Source organism: Bos grunniens, chromosome 5 (assembly GCF_055505025.1).
Source record: "Bos grunniens cultivar Pamir isolate PY7600 chromosome 5, Bosgru_T2T1.0, whole genome shotgun sequence".
Taxonomy (NCBI): domain Eukaryota; kingdom Metazoa; phylum Chordata; class Mammalia; order Artiodactyla; family Bovidae; genus Bos; species Bos grunniens.
In genome coordinates this window covers 7,194,810-7,211,109 of record NC_141169.1, presented here as the reverse complement: position 1 = coordinate 7,211,109, position 16,300 = coordinate 7,194,810, and the positions used below count along the sequence as shown (strand labels likewise).

General features: G+C 44.2%; 1 protein-coding gene and 1 long non-coding RNA gene across 8 annotated transcripts in view; one reads left to right on the top strand and one right to left on the bottom strand.

Moving 5' to 3' along the window:
• Positions 1–15,312, top strand: part of E2F7 (E2F transcription factor 7) — a 41,302-nt gene extending 25,990 nt beyond the window's left edge. For 2 of the 4 annotated variants that reach the window (XM_086398813.1, XM_086398816.1), the window contains exons 8-13: positions 1,007–1,192; positions 1,650–1,716; positions 3,876–4,383; positions 6,495–6,750; positions 8,294–8,715; positions 12,351–12,704. In XM_086398813.1, the coding sequence (XP_086254939.1) occupies positions 1,007–1,192; positions 1,650–1,716; positions 3,876–4,383; positions 6,495–6,750; positions 8,294–8,715; positions 12,351–12,521 (1,610 nt within the window). In that variant the 3' untranslated portion in view covers positions 12,522–12,704. Of the gene's footprint in view, positions 1–1,006; positions 1,193–1,649; positions 1,717–3,875; positions 4,384–6,494; positions 6,751–8,293; positions 8,716–12,350; positions 12,705–13,137 lie in introns of those variants that run through there. The other 2 variants (XM_086398814.1, XM_086398815.1) reach the window with 2 other exon arrangements.
• Positions 1–16,300, bottom strand: part of LOC147371286 (uncharacterized) — a 194,721-nt gene that overhangs the window by 52,078 nt on the left and 126,343 nt on the right. The window contains exon 3 of one of the 4 annotated variants that reach the window (XR_015163421.1): positions 12,310–12,437. The exons of 2 other annotated variants lie outside the window; for them this stretch is intronic. This is a non-coding gene — a long non-coding RNA (uncharacterized LOC147371286). Of the gene's footprint in view, positions 1–12,309; positions 12,438–16,300 lie in introns of those variants that run through there. One more of the 4 variants, XR_015163420.1, reaches the window with a different exon arrangement.

The following is a 16,300-nucleotide window of genomic DNA, read 5'->3' as shown; positions in this document are numbered from 1 at the left end:
TTCGTGGCCTAGTGTCCAGCATCTTGAGAACCATTGTTTTATATACTTAGTTCAGTATTTTATTTCTTTCAGGAAGGAGGGTAAATAATACTGTCTTGACCCACTTTCTTCTAGTTGATTCTATAACTTCTGATTTTCTAAAGAGAGAATTTGTTGGGGGTTTATTACAAGAAAAAGAAAACCGTAGGTGGTTTTCTTTTTCAATATTTGCGTATTTTAGAAAAATGTAAGTCTAGCTGGGCCTTTCAGTTTATTAAATCCGTCTTACAATTAAAATGTGCATCCCTTGAACTTAAAAAAGATAGCACAGATGAGCAGGGTAGGCATGACTATCTGAACAATGGTAAGTATTTCTTTATAGAACATAGACCTGGTTCTATATAGAGATTTCTGTCCTGATTTCACAGAGGCTTATTTAAGCATAAAATTGGCCTCAAAGCCCAGTCTTCTAATACCCTCACTGTTCTGCAGCATTTCAACCATGAGGTGTCTGCTGACCTTATGCCTTTGGTCACTTAGTAACTGAGCTTCCTGCTGCATAGGAAAGAAATAATAAAGCATAATAATAGGAAATAGAGATTCTTATACTCATTGCCCTGGGACTGTGGCATAAGAGGCCAATCTCAATTAATGTTAAAATCTCTAAATATTCATGTTGGGCTGAGTACGATTGGGTTTTCCTTCGATATCTCTGCCCAAAGAAAGCATCTGAAATGTCAGGTGCATTCTAATTTGGGTTACAGAACATCCTGCTCTACTTTTATTGCAGTTTAGATAATTTTAGAATATATATGGATTCAGTCTTTAAAGTCACTAACTTATTTAAAAGATTAGTACACTGAAAGAAATTGGGGTTTGAGACAGGGTTCATGAAATTCCTTTGTTTTCATTTTTAATTTATAGGTAGCTCCATTTTGAGAGGTTCTCAAAGCCATATCTTAAAAAGGCTGAAATTACCCTGAATTATAGCTGTATAACAACACTACCAGTTGTCTTATTTATTTAGATGATGATCTCGTGGATGTTTCTACACCTGTCCTACCAGAATTGAAAAAAGAAATATATGGCCACGTTCAGTTCTGTGCAAAACAGAAGCTTGCTCGACACAGCTCTTTTAACTCAGAGCAGGCTTCCGAGAGGACACAGAGGAAAGTGAACTCAGAACCCAGCAGCCCTTACAGACAAAAACAAGGTATCTGCCTTTACTTACCCACAGCGTCTATCAGTCACCATGTAATGGTAGCCCTGCCCGTGCAGTGATGTTTTAGTGAGCTGACTGTAGGCTCTGCATGAGATGGTGAGTTCACAGGGTATACACATGGCCCTCAGCCTGAAATTGATTCTCGTTGGCCTTGAGGATTGAAGATTACTTGGTTTGCCATGGTTGACCTGTTTGATGCATCTCAGCAATTCACCAGATTTATAAAGCAATACTTGCTTTGTTTTGTTTTCTTACTAATTTTTAATGAGACCTACATTCACCACTTAGAGCTAGCTTCTGGACATGTCTCTCTCTGAATCAAAACCAGGATGGATTTGAGATAGTCTTATAATCCTTGAGCTGTGAATAATGAACCCTGCTGTATATAACTGCTGTTATAAGTCCCTTGCTGTATTTGGTAGAACTTTGTTTTCCTTTTTCGGATTAGGAGTCTACTCCTTGGAAATTGGAAGTCTGGCAGCTGTCTCCAGACAGAAAATGGAAGACAACTCAGAGTAAGTAGTTTCTGTCCTAGTTTTAACTGTGACTGAATTGAAATGCCACCCATCGAAAGGTAAACTCTAGCAGTCCTGCTCAAAAATCAGCCATTTGTTTATTAAGGATTTTGTAAGTTTCCCCCTTGTGCCCAACACTGTGCAGGATTTGGCATCTGGGACCCAAAATTGAAAATTTTTATGAAAAATGTATCCCCTAGGCTATGAAGGCTTACAAGGAAAAATAAAAAGACAAGTCACTACTAATGTGACAGAAATGACATATCATAGTCCCATGAATCACTTTGTCATTATCCTAACTAATGTCATTTATGAACTACCGGGTACTATTCTTAAAGTTTTATGTATATTATCTTATCTAATTACAACAACAACCTTTTGATGTTGGTGCTATTATCCTAATTTACAGGGAGGCAGCTGACATCCTGAGAGATTAAGTAACTCACCCAAAGTCACAGAGTTAATAAGTGAAAGAACCTACACTATCTGAATCAGATTTGGGGTTTGATTTTGAAGGAAATCACATATTATCAGAGGAAACAGAGGAAATGCTGAAGAGAGAACAGAAAAGGTTTATGATGACAGACAAGGGAGGAAAAAAAACTGTTGAGCCAGAGTCAGGGAGTGGATGGGAAGTAAGCCATAGTGATTTGTCCAAATAAGATAGAAGAAGAGCTTGGGGTGTTGGAGGTGAGTAGGTCAAGTTGGCAGAATGCTCTGAAAGCCAAGGCGTAGAGCTTAGATTTATCAAATGGACAGTAAAGGGTTCCTGTAGATTCACTGGAGACCATTCAGGCTGCTTTGAGCAGGTAGGGTTGGAATTAGAGAAGGACTGCAGATTAGGACATCGCAGAATAGAGCATTCCCAGTCTTTCTGCTCTGCTGTGGTGCCAGTCCAAGCCGTGTCAGCTGGCGATGGAAAGAAATGCAAATCAGTATAAGACAGTGAGTCAGCACAACTTAATTTGAACGTGTGCTGTGCTGTGCTTAGTCACTCAGTCATATCTGACTCTTTGTGACCCCATGGACTGCAGCCCGTCAGACTCCTCTGTCCATGGGGATTCTCCAGGCAAGAATACTGGAGTGGGTTGCCATGCCCTCCTCCAGGAGATCTTCCCAACCCAGGGATCGAACCCGTGTCTCCTGAACTGCAGATTCCTTACCATCTGAGCCACGAGGGAAGCCCAAGAACACTTGAGTGGGTAGGCTGTCCCTTCTCCAGGGGAGCTTGCTGACCCAGGAATCGAATGGCATGTCCTGCATTGCAGGCAGATTCTTTAGCAGCTGAGCTCACCAGGAAGCCCAATGTGAATGTGTGCTGTTTGAAAATTCTGTAGTAATACAGAGTGGAATGGGACGAGAATGACAGAGAATAATTCTGTAAATACATTTACTTCCCCGCTCGCTGCTTACTTCATTTATCTCACAGTGAACGTGAGGTAAACAGGATGTGCCCTTTAAATCAGCATCTGGCCTCGTCTCTGTTATCTGCCCGGCATCTCTCAAGGACTCCATGTGCAGACCCCACTGGGTGGCCTTCCGTAGTTGGATGAGCCTCTGGGCTCAAGTGTTCCTCCCTCATGGTCGGAGAGGGGGCTAAGAGTAGCTCCTGTTAAAGAATGATGATGTAAAATTGTTACCATATTCTGCTGGTCATTATAGCATCTGTGTGCCTGGGAAGGGGTACTTGCTGGGCAGCCAATGACTACTGGCTGTGGGAGAGGCGGAGGGGAACCTCTGAAAGCCCCTATCCCGTTGCAAAGCATCCATCCAGGTATAATACGTGGTTGTCTGCTTCTGGGGTTAGCTCATGATCTCAGGGAGCCCACTTTAATAGTGGGCGTGGGGGACTTCCCTGGTGGTCTAGTGGTTGAGAGTCTGCCTTGCATTGCAGAGTACAAGGGTTCAATCCCTACTCGGGGAAGTAAGATCCTACTAAGATCTTACATGTCGGGGAGCAACTAAACCTGCAAACCACAGCCTAGAGAGACCGCAACTAAGATCCAATGCAGCCAAATTAATAAAAAAAATTTTTTTTAAGTAGCAGGAGTGAGCAGTGTTCCCTCAGCCCTGCTTTGGCTCATCTCTCTAGGAAAGCAGAGCTGGAGGTCAGTAGACTGTGGTGACTGCATGGCCCCACTCTGTTCCTTTTGTTACAGGACGGTAGCTTTTGCCAGTCAGAACATGATGCCTCTGCCGAGCAGCCTGGACCCTGCAGCTCCTCTCCCCAGCCCATCCGTTGACTCAGAATACCGTGTTAGCCCCTTGTGCCACCAAGTCCTCTCTGCGGCCCAAACAGACTTGAAGGCCTTGCCTGCCCAGAACGGTCTGAACGGACAAGGAGGCGTTTCCCTGGCCTCCATGGCGCTGGATGTGGAGCACCAGCCGCAGGCCTTGGCGGCTGCCCAGCCCCTGCTATACGTGCCTCCCGCCCCTCTGTTCATGCTGTGCGGGGGCCTGCAGGAGGGACTGTCTCCAGGGTCGGGCTCAGGATCAGGGAGCGTCGGCGGAGGCTCCGAGGTCACCGCAGCAGAGCAGCCCCCCATGCCCTCAGGTCAGAAGCGCCTGAGCAAGGAGAGGAGGCTGCAGGAGGAAGAGGAGGAGCCAGCCACCAAGAGACAGTGCAGGGACCACGAGGACGGTCCCCTATCCCTTGTCATGCCCAAGGTGAGTGGGCAGCGAGTGTGCCGACTGATGGCCTGTTGACCCGGTTTCTTCCTAACTGAGATGCGCAGATAGACACAAGCTACTGAGTCTGCAATAGGAGGTGGTGCCTGTATCAGTTTTATAATTAAGCCCAGGCCTGCCTCTTCCAAGTAACCTTTCCATAAAGTTCAGTTCAGTTGCTCGGTCATGTCTGACTCTTTGTGACCCCATGGACTGCAGCACCCCAGGCTTCCCTGACCATCACCAACTCCCAGAGCTTGTTCATATCCATTGAGTTGGTGATGCTATCCAACCGTCTCATCCTCTGTTGTCCCCTTCTCCCGCCTTCGATCTTTCCCAGCATCAGGGTCTTTTCAAATGAGTCAGTTCTTCGCATCAGGTGGCCAAGGTATTGGAGTTTCAGCTTCAGCATCAGTCTTTCCAATGACTATTCAGGGTTGATCTCCTTTAGGATGGACTGGTTTGATCTCCCTGCAGTCCAAGGGACTCTCAAGAGTCTTCTCCAACACCACAGTTCAAAAGCATCAATTCTTCAGTGCTCAGCTTTCTTTATAGTCCAACTCTCATATCCATACATGACCACTGGAAAAACCTCTGTCAGCAAAGTAATGTCTCTGCTTTTTAATATGCTATCTAGGTTGGCCCAGAGAAGGCAGTGGCACCCCACTCCAGTACTCTTGCCTGGAAAATCCCATGGACGGAGGAGCCTGGTAGGCTGCAGTCCATGGGGTCGCTAAGAGTCGGACACGACTGAGCCACTTCCCTTTCACTTTCCACTTTCATGCATTGGAGAAGGAAATGGCAACCCACTCCAGTGTTCTTGCCTGGAGAATCTCAGGGACGGAGGAGCCTGGTGGGCTGCCGTCTATGGGATTGCACAGGGTCGGACACGACTGACGTGACTTAGCAGCATCCAGGTTGGTCATAGCTTTTCATCCAAAGAGCAAGCAACTTTTAATTTCATGACTGCAGTCATCACCTGCATGATTTTGGAGCCCCCAGAAATAGTCTCCCGCCTTGCAGTTAGATTCTTTACCAGCTGAGCCACAAGGGAAATCCAAGAATACTGGAGTGGGTAGCCTATCCTTTCTCCAGCAGATCTTCCCAACCCAGAAATCAAACCAGAGTCTCCTGCATTGTGGGCGGATTCTTTACCAACTGAGCTATCAGGGAAGCCCTGGCCATAAAGTAGTCCTGTAATAAAAGTAATTTTTAGAAAAATCACACTTAGCATAAAATGCTAAAAAGTATAAAGAAAAACAAAAAAGAGGCATTCACTGTTAACACGTTTGTATATCCTTTCCCAGTCTGTTTTGCCTTATTTTTTTTAACATGTCAATGAAATAATCTCTACTCCAGGGTGCCCCTGAGGTCCAGGTCAGGAACGGGGTGCCACTGGCTCTGTGTCTGCATCAGTGCGCATGCCACTGCTCAGAGAGCCCATCTTTCTAGAATAAAAGAACAAAACTCTGAGCTGTCTGCATCCCCTGCTTAGTGGCCTTTTGGAGGCTAATGCAATATGACCAGTAAAACTCTCAGAGAGCAGAAGCACTGTCATCGCAGCCATTTGTAGGAAGTCAGCGAAGCACACTTCATGGACATCAATCCCTTATTTAAGACCCTTCCTCCTCTATGCATTCCTCTTGCCAGAATGAATTTTCCTAGTTTTGTGTATAGTCTGTGGCTGCAGAACAGCAGGGAAAGACTGACTGGTGTGTCTGTATATGTGTTTCTCAGATAAACAGGATGGCTTTGGGTCAGCCCTGCAATTCTTACCCAGCCCCTAAAGCCTACTGCATCAACACGCTTTGTGTATCCCAACTCAGTACTTTATTTCACCTTCTAAACACCGTGCTCCCTTACTCATCATTAAAATCTCCCATCATTTCTATGCTTCAGAAATCTTAAGCCTACAGAAGCCCATGTCATGACATTGACCTTCAGACCATTCCTCTAATTACACCAGAAATGACAGACATACACAAATCACGGGGCACACAGTGGTGCCTGACCTTTTCATTTTATGGGTTAGCTATTTGGAGAAAACTGTTGTTATGATTCACTGCTGGGAATTTGATTTGCTTTTCTATTCCTGGTTGGGTTGTGCTTAGAAACCTTCAGACTCTGCAGACATCGCCTCTCCCAAGACCTCAGAAAACAGGGCATCTGCACCCCATGAAGACACTCACATGAACGGGCAACTTTCTGCTGCAAAAGCAGTTTCGGGAAAGGCTACCACAAACGGCTTCGTCTCTTCCGAGTGGGGAAACCCTTGTAGTAATACAGAGATAGAAAAGCCTTCGGAGGAAAACGAAAGCACCAAAGGGCCGTCTCCACTGCAGTATCTCTATGTGCAGCCTCCAGCAGGTAAGAGGTGTCACGCCTTCCAGTCCTTTGGGTGCTCGGATTATACATTGCACGTTTGCATTTTTCTTTACATCATGTGACCACACTGATGTCTTGAGGAGCAGTCTCTGAGTCATTTCACTCCAGCCCCTGGCTTTCTCCATCAATGAAATGAAGATGGAGCCTGCTTGCACTTTCACCAACCTCTCAGATAATGAGAAAGTAATTAGGGCAGGTAATTTATTTTTAATGCATTCAACTTTCCTTGGTAGAAAAAAAAAAAAAGCACAAATATTCAAATGACATTTCTGTTTTTATCATTCAGCTGAGTCTGGCATCGGTTCAGTTTCGCAGTATGAACCCCTTGGCCACCACGTGCGGCTCACGTGCCGGCCACTTACATATCCCGAAGTGCTGGTGTGCCCTTGTGGTCGAGTGCCAGGACTGCAGTGAGGGGGCTGGACATTAAGACCACTTCTGATCTGTGTGAACTTAAGTATCTAGCCCTCCTGAATTGGTAAAACAGCAATAATAAGAGCACCTGCTTCTTGAGGGTGCTATGAAAACAAGATTAAATTTAATAAGCTAATACATCTGGAGCACTTAGAATAATAGTGCCTGACACTTAGAAGACTCAGTAAATACTCTCTTTTGAAATAAAGCTGAAATATAACAGTTACCTAATTTTTTAAATATGCACTGTGTACATGAAGCTGCTCTTGATACAAAGAGACTTAAAGTTATTTTCTTCAGTTTCTTGTTCCTGTCACAGGTTAGGTGGGTATCCATTATTATTCGTGATCTAGAACACATTCTTTATTCCTTTAGCCAATATTTTGTGAGAGCTTCACGTAAGCATGATAGTGTTACTGATACCTTAATAAACAAAAAACAGACCTAGCTTCTTCAGAATGCAAATGTCAGTCCAGCAGCTTTTTCTGGGCCATGGGTCCTTGGACACTATGCAGAAGCCTGTGGACTCCTCCTTAGGTTGTTTACAAATGCAGAAAATTAAATACATAGGATTACAAAGGAGGCAAATTACATTGAAATCCAGCTAGGAGAATCATTTTAAATTATAGTAATAAGATCTGCCAAGCCTCTCATAACTTGTGGGGAGCTTTAGACTCAAGAAACCCACCATCAAGGTAAGATTATATGAATTCACCTGTGCTTTTTACTAGTGACAGTGTCAAGGTACTGTTCATTTGGCTGTGATTTGTTGCCTGTGATCTTAATTGAGGGAAATATAAATTTCAGTTAGAAGTTGATCAAAAGAAAGATATTATTTTCCCCATCCAAGTTCACTTTTCTCCTCAGTTTGGGTTCAGTGGAGCTCATGCTAACAAACTCTCCTGGGAGACGTGAACATCCACCAAATTTTCACACGAGTAAAGGTGGCAAGGAAGTGAGGGGGTGCTGGAAGAGCACAGAGTGGGTGGCCTGGTCTGGAGGTGGATAATTAATTTACTGTGGGCTCCCATTTTAAAAGGCCCTGAACGTGGGTGCTTGGGTGGCATCTTCGCTTTGCACTGACTTCCACCTTGCTCTGCTTGTGTTGCAGGATTAAATGGTCTCAGTGTGCTCCTACCTAGCAGTCAGAGCCCTCATGCTGTGGGACTGCCTGTGGGCCCGCTGCCCTCACTCAGCATTCAGTACATGGTCTTGCCCTCGCCAACTCTCAGTGGTTTTCCTGTTCTCTGCTCCCCCACAATGCCCGGGCCAGTGTCCTCTGCTCCCAGCCCTCTCCCAAACGTGGGACCTGTGAATTTTGGCTTGCCTGGCCTCGGATCAACAGCTCATCTTCTCATCGGCCCTGCCGCCATGGTTAATCCAAAGTCATCCACACTCCCCTCCACAGACCCTCAGCTTCAGGGTCCATGCTCACTTCACCTGAGTCCGGTGATGTCAAGGTCCCATGGCAGCATCCAGCCTGGATCCCCTGCTTATGGAAGTCTCCCAGCCGCCACGGTAAAACTACAACAGGTGAGTCCTAAGGGTTCCCGTTGGCCTGGCACGTGGACAGCGCATCGAGCCGTGATGGGGTTTGCCTGCATCGAATCAGGCTTCCCAGGAGGTGCTAGTAGGTAAGAAGCCACCTGCCAGTACAGGAGATGTGAGAGGCACAGGTTCAGTCCCTGGGTGGGGAAGATCCCCTGGAGGAAGAAATGGCAACCTGCTCCAGTATTCTTGCCTGGGAAATTCCATGGACGGAGGAGCCTGCCGGGCTACAGTCCATGTGGTCGCAAAGAGTCAGACATGACTGAAGCCACTTAGCACAAACACAATCAGACTTCAGTCAAACCACTTTCCGACGGGGATCCAACACCAGATTCTAGCTAGTGTCCACTCTAGACCCGGAGGCATCTGCTCATTTCATTAAGTAGTGAGACTCAAGAGATCCTGTGCTTTGAAAGCAAAAATAGTTTTAGAATCAGGAGGGTCTTCATCGTTCAGGGGGATTTTTGATGCATGCTGACTATACAGATGATTTTTCCAAGCTTATTTTTCATTTCATTAGGTCAATCATGGAGACCATCCTGAATTTTAGTTGTGCAGCTAAAGAAATAGTCAAGGGAAATGAAAGTCTTAATACTAGCTCAAAGATTGTTAGCATCTATCATTTCTTAAAATGCATTGTTTAGGAGGCAGTGGATATATTAATACATACGGGAAAGACTAGAGCTCTCTTCAAGAAAATCAGAGATACCAAAGGAACATTTCATGCAAAGATGGGCTCGATAAAGGACAGAAATGGTATGGACCTAACAGAAACAGAAGATGTTAGGAAGAGATGGCAAGAATACACAGAAGAACTGAACAAAAAAGATCTTCACGACCAAGATAATCACGACGGTGTGATCACTGACCTAGAGCCAGACATCTGGAATGTGAAGTCAAGTGGGCCTTAGAAAGCATCACTACGAACAAAGCTAGTGGAGGTGATGGAATTCCAGTTGAGCTATTCCAAATCCTAAAGGATGATGCTGTGAAAGTGCTGCGCTCAATATGCCAGCACATTTGGAAAACTCAGCAGTGGCCACAGGACTGGAAAAGGTCAGTTTTCATTCCAATCCCAAAGAAAGGCAATGCCAAAGAATGCTCAAACTACCACACAATTGCACTCATCTCACACGCTAGTAAAGTAATGCTCAAAATTCTCCAAGCCAGGCTTCAGCAATATGTGAACCGTGAACTTCCTGATGTTCAAGCTGGTTTTAGAAAAGGCAGAGGAACCAGAGATCAAATTGCCTACATCCACTGGATCATGGAAAAAGCAAGAGAGTTCCAGAAAAACATCTATTTCTGCTTTATTGACTATGCCAAAGCCTTTGACTCTGTGGATCACAATAAACTGTGGAAAATTCTGAAAGAGATGGGAATACCAGACCACCTGATCTGCCTGCCTCTTGAGAAATTTGTATGCAGGTTAGGAAGCAACAGTTAGAACTGGACGTGGAACAACAGACTGGTTCCAAATAGGAAAAGGAGTACGTCAAGGCTGTATATTGTCACCCTGTTTATTTAACTTCTATGCAGAGTACATCATGAGAAACGCTGGACTGGAAGAAACACAAGCTGGAATCAAGATTGCCGGGAGAAATATCAATCACCTCAGATATGCAGATGACACCACCCTTATAGCAGAAAGTGAAGAGGAACTAAAAAGCCTCTTGATGAAGGTGAAAGTGGAGAGTGAAAAAGTTGGCTTAAAGCTCAACATTCAGAAAACGAAGATCATGGCATCCGGTCCCATCACTTCATGGGAAATAGATGGGGAAACAGTGGAAACAGTGTCAGACTTTATTTTTCTGGGCTCCAAAATCACTGCAGATGGTGACTGCAGCCATGAAATTAAAAGACGCTTACTCCTTGGAAGGAAAGTTATGACCAACCTAGATAGCATATTCAAAAGCAGAGACATTATATTGCCAACAAAGGTTCGTCTAGTCAAGGCTATGGTTTTTCCTGTGGTCATGTATGGATGTGAGAGTTGGACTGTGAAGAAGGCTGAGCGCCGAAGAATTGATGCTTTTGAACTGTGGTGTTGGAGAAGACTCTTGAGAGTCCCTTGGACTGCAAGGAGATCCAACCAGTCCATTCTGAAGGAGATCAGCCCTGGGATTTCTTTGGAAGGAATGATGCTAAAGCTGAAACTCCAGTACCTTGGCCACCTCATGCGAAGAGTTGACTCATTGGAAAAGACTCTGATGCTGGGAGGGATTGGGGGCAGGAGGAGAAGGGGACGACAGAGGATGAGATGGCTGGATGGCATCACTGACTCGAAGGATGTGAGTCTGAGTGAACTCCGGGAGTTGGTGATGGACAGGGAGGCCTGGCGTGTTGTGATTCATGGGGTCGCAAAGAGTCGGACATGACTGAGCGACTGATCTGATCTGATCTGATTGTTACCATGATGTGTGTGTGGGAGTATGTGTGTGTATATACACACACACACCCACCCACATACTCACAAAATATACACAGATGTACATATGTAAATGTCTGTAATCAGTATAAATTAATCAGTACTTGATTCACTCCCCCAACTCTATCCGTAGTTCAGTCAATAAGCATTTGAATTACTATTATGCATTAGGCATTGTTCAGAATAATTACCTTCTCTCCCAGAGAAAGGGTTATGCTATGGCTACAACTATTTTTAGACAATTAATCCGAATCTCAAAAGTTTGCTAGACATTGAAGTAAACGTGTTTTTAAACAAGGTGATTATAACATACCATATGCATTTTGATGATCGGTTATGTGTTAGGCACTGACCTAGGCAGTAAAGATACTGGTAAACAAGATAATGGTTCCTGCCCTTTTCGGGCATGTTAAAGGGGTAAATGTTTAACATGAGAAGATAAATATTAGCAAGTAAACAAAAAGAGCAAAGACATATACATGTACTACTCGCCAGGGATGGTCTGCCGCTGCTGCTGCTAAGTCACTTCAGTCGTGTCTGACTCTGTGCGACCCCATAGACAGCAGCCCACCAGGCTCCCCCATCCCTGGGATTCTCCAGCCAAGAACACTGGAGTGGGTTGCCATTTCCTTCTCCAATGCACGAAAGTGGAAAGTGAAAGTGAAGTCGCTCAGTCATGCCCGACTCTTAGCGACCCCATGGACTGCAGACCACCAGGCTCCTCCATCCATGGGATTTTCCAGGCAAGAGTACTGGAGTGGGGTGACATTGCCTTCTCCGAGGGATGGTCTAAAGCACCTTAATAATATTCTCTCAGTTAAGTCTCACAGTCCTGTTAATTCGGTACTTTGGTCATCCCCGTCTTTGGTTGGATGAGAAAACTGAGGGACAGACCCGCTAAGTAATTTGCCCAAGGTCACACAGCTAGTTATGGCAGAGCCCAGACCCTGGCTCCAGCTGCTTGTGACCGCTTCGCTAGGCCACCTTCCTGCACACAAAGTAAATCCGCTAATTTCCAGCTGTGACGAGTGTTGTGAAGGAGACACGTTGGGTGAATGACAGAAAAGCCAAGGGGATGGAGCGCCTGCGCGGGGATCACAGCCACACGGGCCAGGAGGGGCTTCCGGTTCAGAGACTCGAGGCAGTGTAAGGTCACTTCTGTTTTTATTCACTTTTCTTTTTCCTATTTCAGTCTCCAGTTCCAGTGACCCCCAAGAGCATCCGGTGCACACACCAAGAGATGTTTTTCAAGACGCCTGGCAGCCTCGGGGACCCTGTCCTCAGGAGAAAAGAAAGGAATCAGTCACGAAGCTCCAGCTCAGCACAGAGGAGACTGGAAATCTCCAGCGGGGGCACCGACTAGCCTGATGCTTTGCCCAGCAGAGGTGAGGATCCAGGCGCCCGAATTTCTCTTTGTCGTGTCCTAATGCTGAACCGAAACCAGCATGCAAACCATCTGGTCTTCAGCATGCATGCTTCCTCTCCCCTGCATCCCCTGGTTCTAATGTTAACTGTCCATCCTCATGAAGCATCTGTATTCCTGCAAGTCATTGTTCCTAATTGTGCATTTTATACCAGTTAGTGTCCAACTCTACGTGGTATCACGGTAGAAGCATCAGCTGACTTCTGTCATTTTCATTTAGGAATCACCTTATTGCTGGAAGGAAATCTGAATAGCCTCCTGGAACCTTGTGGTTTTCCTAAAGGGGAGGGGCGCGTCTAGCACTTAAGTGGGGTGAATGTTCTTGACGTGTATTCACTCACCCCGAGTAGATCTGTGGTGAGAGAAACTTCCTTTCTGCAGTTTAAAAAAGCTACTGCTTCCTTCGGCTTCATCAGGAAGCCAGCTTCAGTTGTGAATCCTATGGTATTATTTATTTTGTTCGTGAAGTGGGATTTAGTGCAAAAAAGTTTACAACGACAGCAAAACACATATTTTTCAGGGTATGACGACTTGAATGTTTGTACTTTTTTCCTAGAATTTGCCCTGCACTTACTTAACAACCTAGTAATAATGTGGATAAATATATATACATGACGGAATGTCAAGACCAAAATAACTGTGAATGACACACCTCGCTATGATGAACTGTGCTAACCCAACCTGGGCATGAGGATTAAGATGAACTCTAGCAGCCAGATAGCTGCTGCTCGATAACTGTGTGAACAGTGAGGTTTTACTGATCATTTGTTAAAAAACAAAAACAAAAAAACCTACCATGTTCAGTTCCCTTCACTACATGCCCTTGTGGTTTTTTATTTAAATGTTAACTGTAGAGTATCAGGTACGGGATGTCTTCTAGCTATTGCTTTTTATCGAATACATCAGGATGGTAGAAAGCAATTCTACAGAAAATTGAGACCTAGTTGGGATGTTTTAGTAGAATTCTGAAGAATGACAATGTAAAGGTTGACATAGGACAATGGGTGTTACTTTTTTCTTTTTTTTTTTTACTTTTTTTCCTTTATGATGGGACCAGTAAGAGGGAAAATAGACACATTATGTTTAGAATCCCAAAGTATTCAAACCAGAGTGATTTTTTCATAGAAGTTCTGCAAAATGAGAACAGAGAGTGCAGGGGATTGTTGTTCTAGCACAAATGCAATTCTAGAGACTTAATCATCATCTCTTTGTTGAACTGTGTTCCTTGAGGGTTTCATTAAGTAGCTGAACTAGATCTCTGCGTGCCTAGATGTGTTGATATTTACCTCAAGGTCTCTTCAGAACAGATGGCTTCCTCCCCACCCCACAACCCTGCCTCCCTCTCCCCCTTCATTTTCCCCTCCTTTCCTTCCTTCCCTCCTTCTTTTTTCCTTTCTCCTTCTTTAAACTTTTAAAATTTGGAATCTTGGTGTAGAATTTTATTTTTATTTTTGGACCCAAAATGTTATATGAAAGAATAAAAATATTAATTTAAGAGACTCTGGGAGTCTGATAAAGTAGCTTTATCCTTATCACCCCCACGAGAGCATTGAAAACTTGAGGTAGGTAGCCAGATTAAATAACTTTGCTATTAATTAAAATTTTTATCAACACTAAACTTTTAAAGTTTACAAGATGGTTTTTTTCCCCCCCTTTTCACAGACTTCTCTAGAGTTAAACAGATAAAAAGTCCGGTTCTCATCTTCTTCTAGTCTAATTGTATGGTAATGATTACCCTAAAGAAATATGATAGATTTCCTATCGAAACAAAAATATGCCTCTTTCAAGTAGATTGTAAGACACACGGCATATAAATCCACACAGGATACATACATTTTAAATATATCATGCTTCAGACCGTCCACAAAGTATTTTCACTAGAGAGGGCTACATTTAGATGAAAATACAGACTGATTTTCCCCACTGTTCTTGGATACCTGCCACTTTAACTTCTTAATCCTTTTTTAATTCTGTTCTATAAACCTCAGAAGATTTACGGTTCTTGAGGAGTGTTAACAGACAAACCCATAAATGAGATTATGATTCTGTGACCATACTTAGCGATAGAAAAACCAAGAGCAGTTTCCTTTTGTATGCAGTACCCACTTCTTCATGCAGCTCCATGATGTGTAGAAATAATAATGCAGTGATCATTCTCTCAGAATATGAATCTGTTTGTTCCAGAGCAGCTGACGGTAGTGGAGCGGCTGAGCTAGACTTGGATATTAGGGGTGGTGAAGAAGCCATGGTGGCAATCTTGAGTCTATCATTGTATAATTTCGTAAAAGAAAAAAAAAAAAAAATGACTGTCCATGATCCTGCTAAGGAAATGCAGCTTTGAGTCAGCACTGAGGGAGGTGTGTGTGTGCCCTACACTGTCCAGGGTTTGTGAAACCCTTTCATTCTGGTACGAGAGTTGGGGGTATAACTTTTATACTTGAATCTACCTACCAAGTTTACATTTCTCAATTCCTTTTTGTAAGGTGCTATTTCTGTATTTAAATAACTTTTTTTTTCCCAGTGTAAAGCTGCTTTCTGCTTTATTTTATTGCACTGCTAGTTTTGTGTAGCTATTTTATTGCTGCTTACTGCTTTTTTTTTTTTTTTTGTATTACGTAGCTCTGCTCTTTCTTCTAATAGCTATATTATCTATATAATTTTTTATTTTAGTTTTTTCTTTTAGCAAAGTATTAAGCTTTATAAAATATCAATAAAAATTAATTCATTTTAACAAGAGGTGTTGGTTGTATTTGTTGGTGAGCTTTCTGTAGATACTGATTTCATGGTAAAAGCATTCACTATTACAAAATAGCCAACCAGACCTTCATAAACCCAAGTCAGCTCTTTTTCCTGAGCCCTGCTGGTGGTTCCCAAATGCCAAAACTTAGAGTAGCAGAATCATGTGGAAGCTTGGGCAGGTTGAGGGACTCTGCTGTTGAGGTTTTCATTTCTAGCAGAGGTAGAATCACTGTGGGTTTGAAGTTTCCAGATGATGTGAGGCTTAACCAATATAAGAATCACCAGTGAGATCACCTCCCTGGCTTCTCATGATCTCTCTTAGGTTAAATGGTTCTTAGTCTAGCAAATGCTAACCCATTGTTCAAAGCCAGATTCCATGGTTACCCCTAGCTTTTAAATGAACCTCCAAGAGACTTACTCTGACTTTTCCTTAGCTTGTATTATCTCCAGAGCCAACTGGAGATTCCATTGCTGTCGGTCTCCTCTGCTAGATTGTCAGGCGCTGAGAAAAACAGCTTAGAAACTCCAACCTCAGACCCAGCCCTTAGGGCTCTGAAAGTGAAGTCGCTTCAGTCGTGTCCGACTCTGTGCGACCCCATAGACGGCAGCCCACCAGGCTCCCCCGTCCCTGGGATTCTCCAGGCAAGAACACTGGAGTGGGTTGCCATTTCCTTCTCCAATGCTTGAAACTGAAAAGTGAAAGTGAAGTCGCTCAGTCGTGCCCGACTCTTCGCGACCCCATGGACTGCAGCCTACCAGGCTCCTCCATCCATGGGATTTTCCAGGCAAGAGTACTGGAGTGGGGTGCCATTGCCTTCTCCATAGGGCTCTGAAGAAGCCCCTAAATGGTGAACAGAGGAACCACAGGACCTGCCACAACAGGGCTTGTCCCTTCCAAGCCTTCAGGTAGATTCAGCTTGTGCCTGAGACCTCTTCCTTCCAACAAATCACTTGTGCCAGTCCTTAGCCTTCGTCTTACA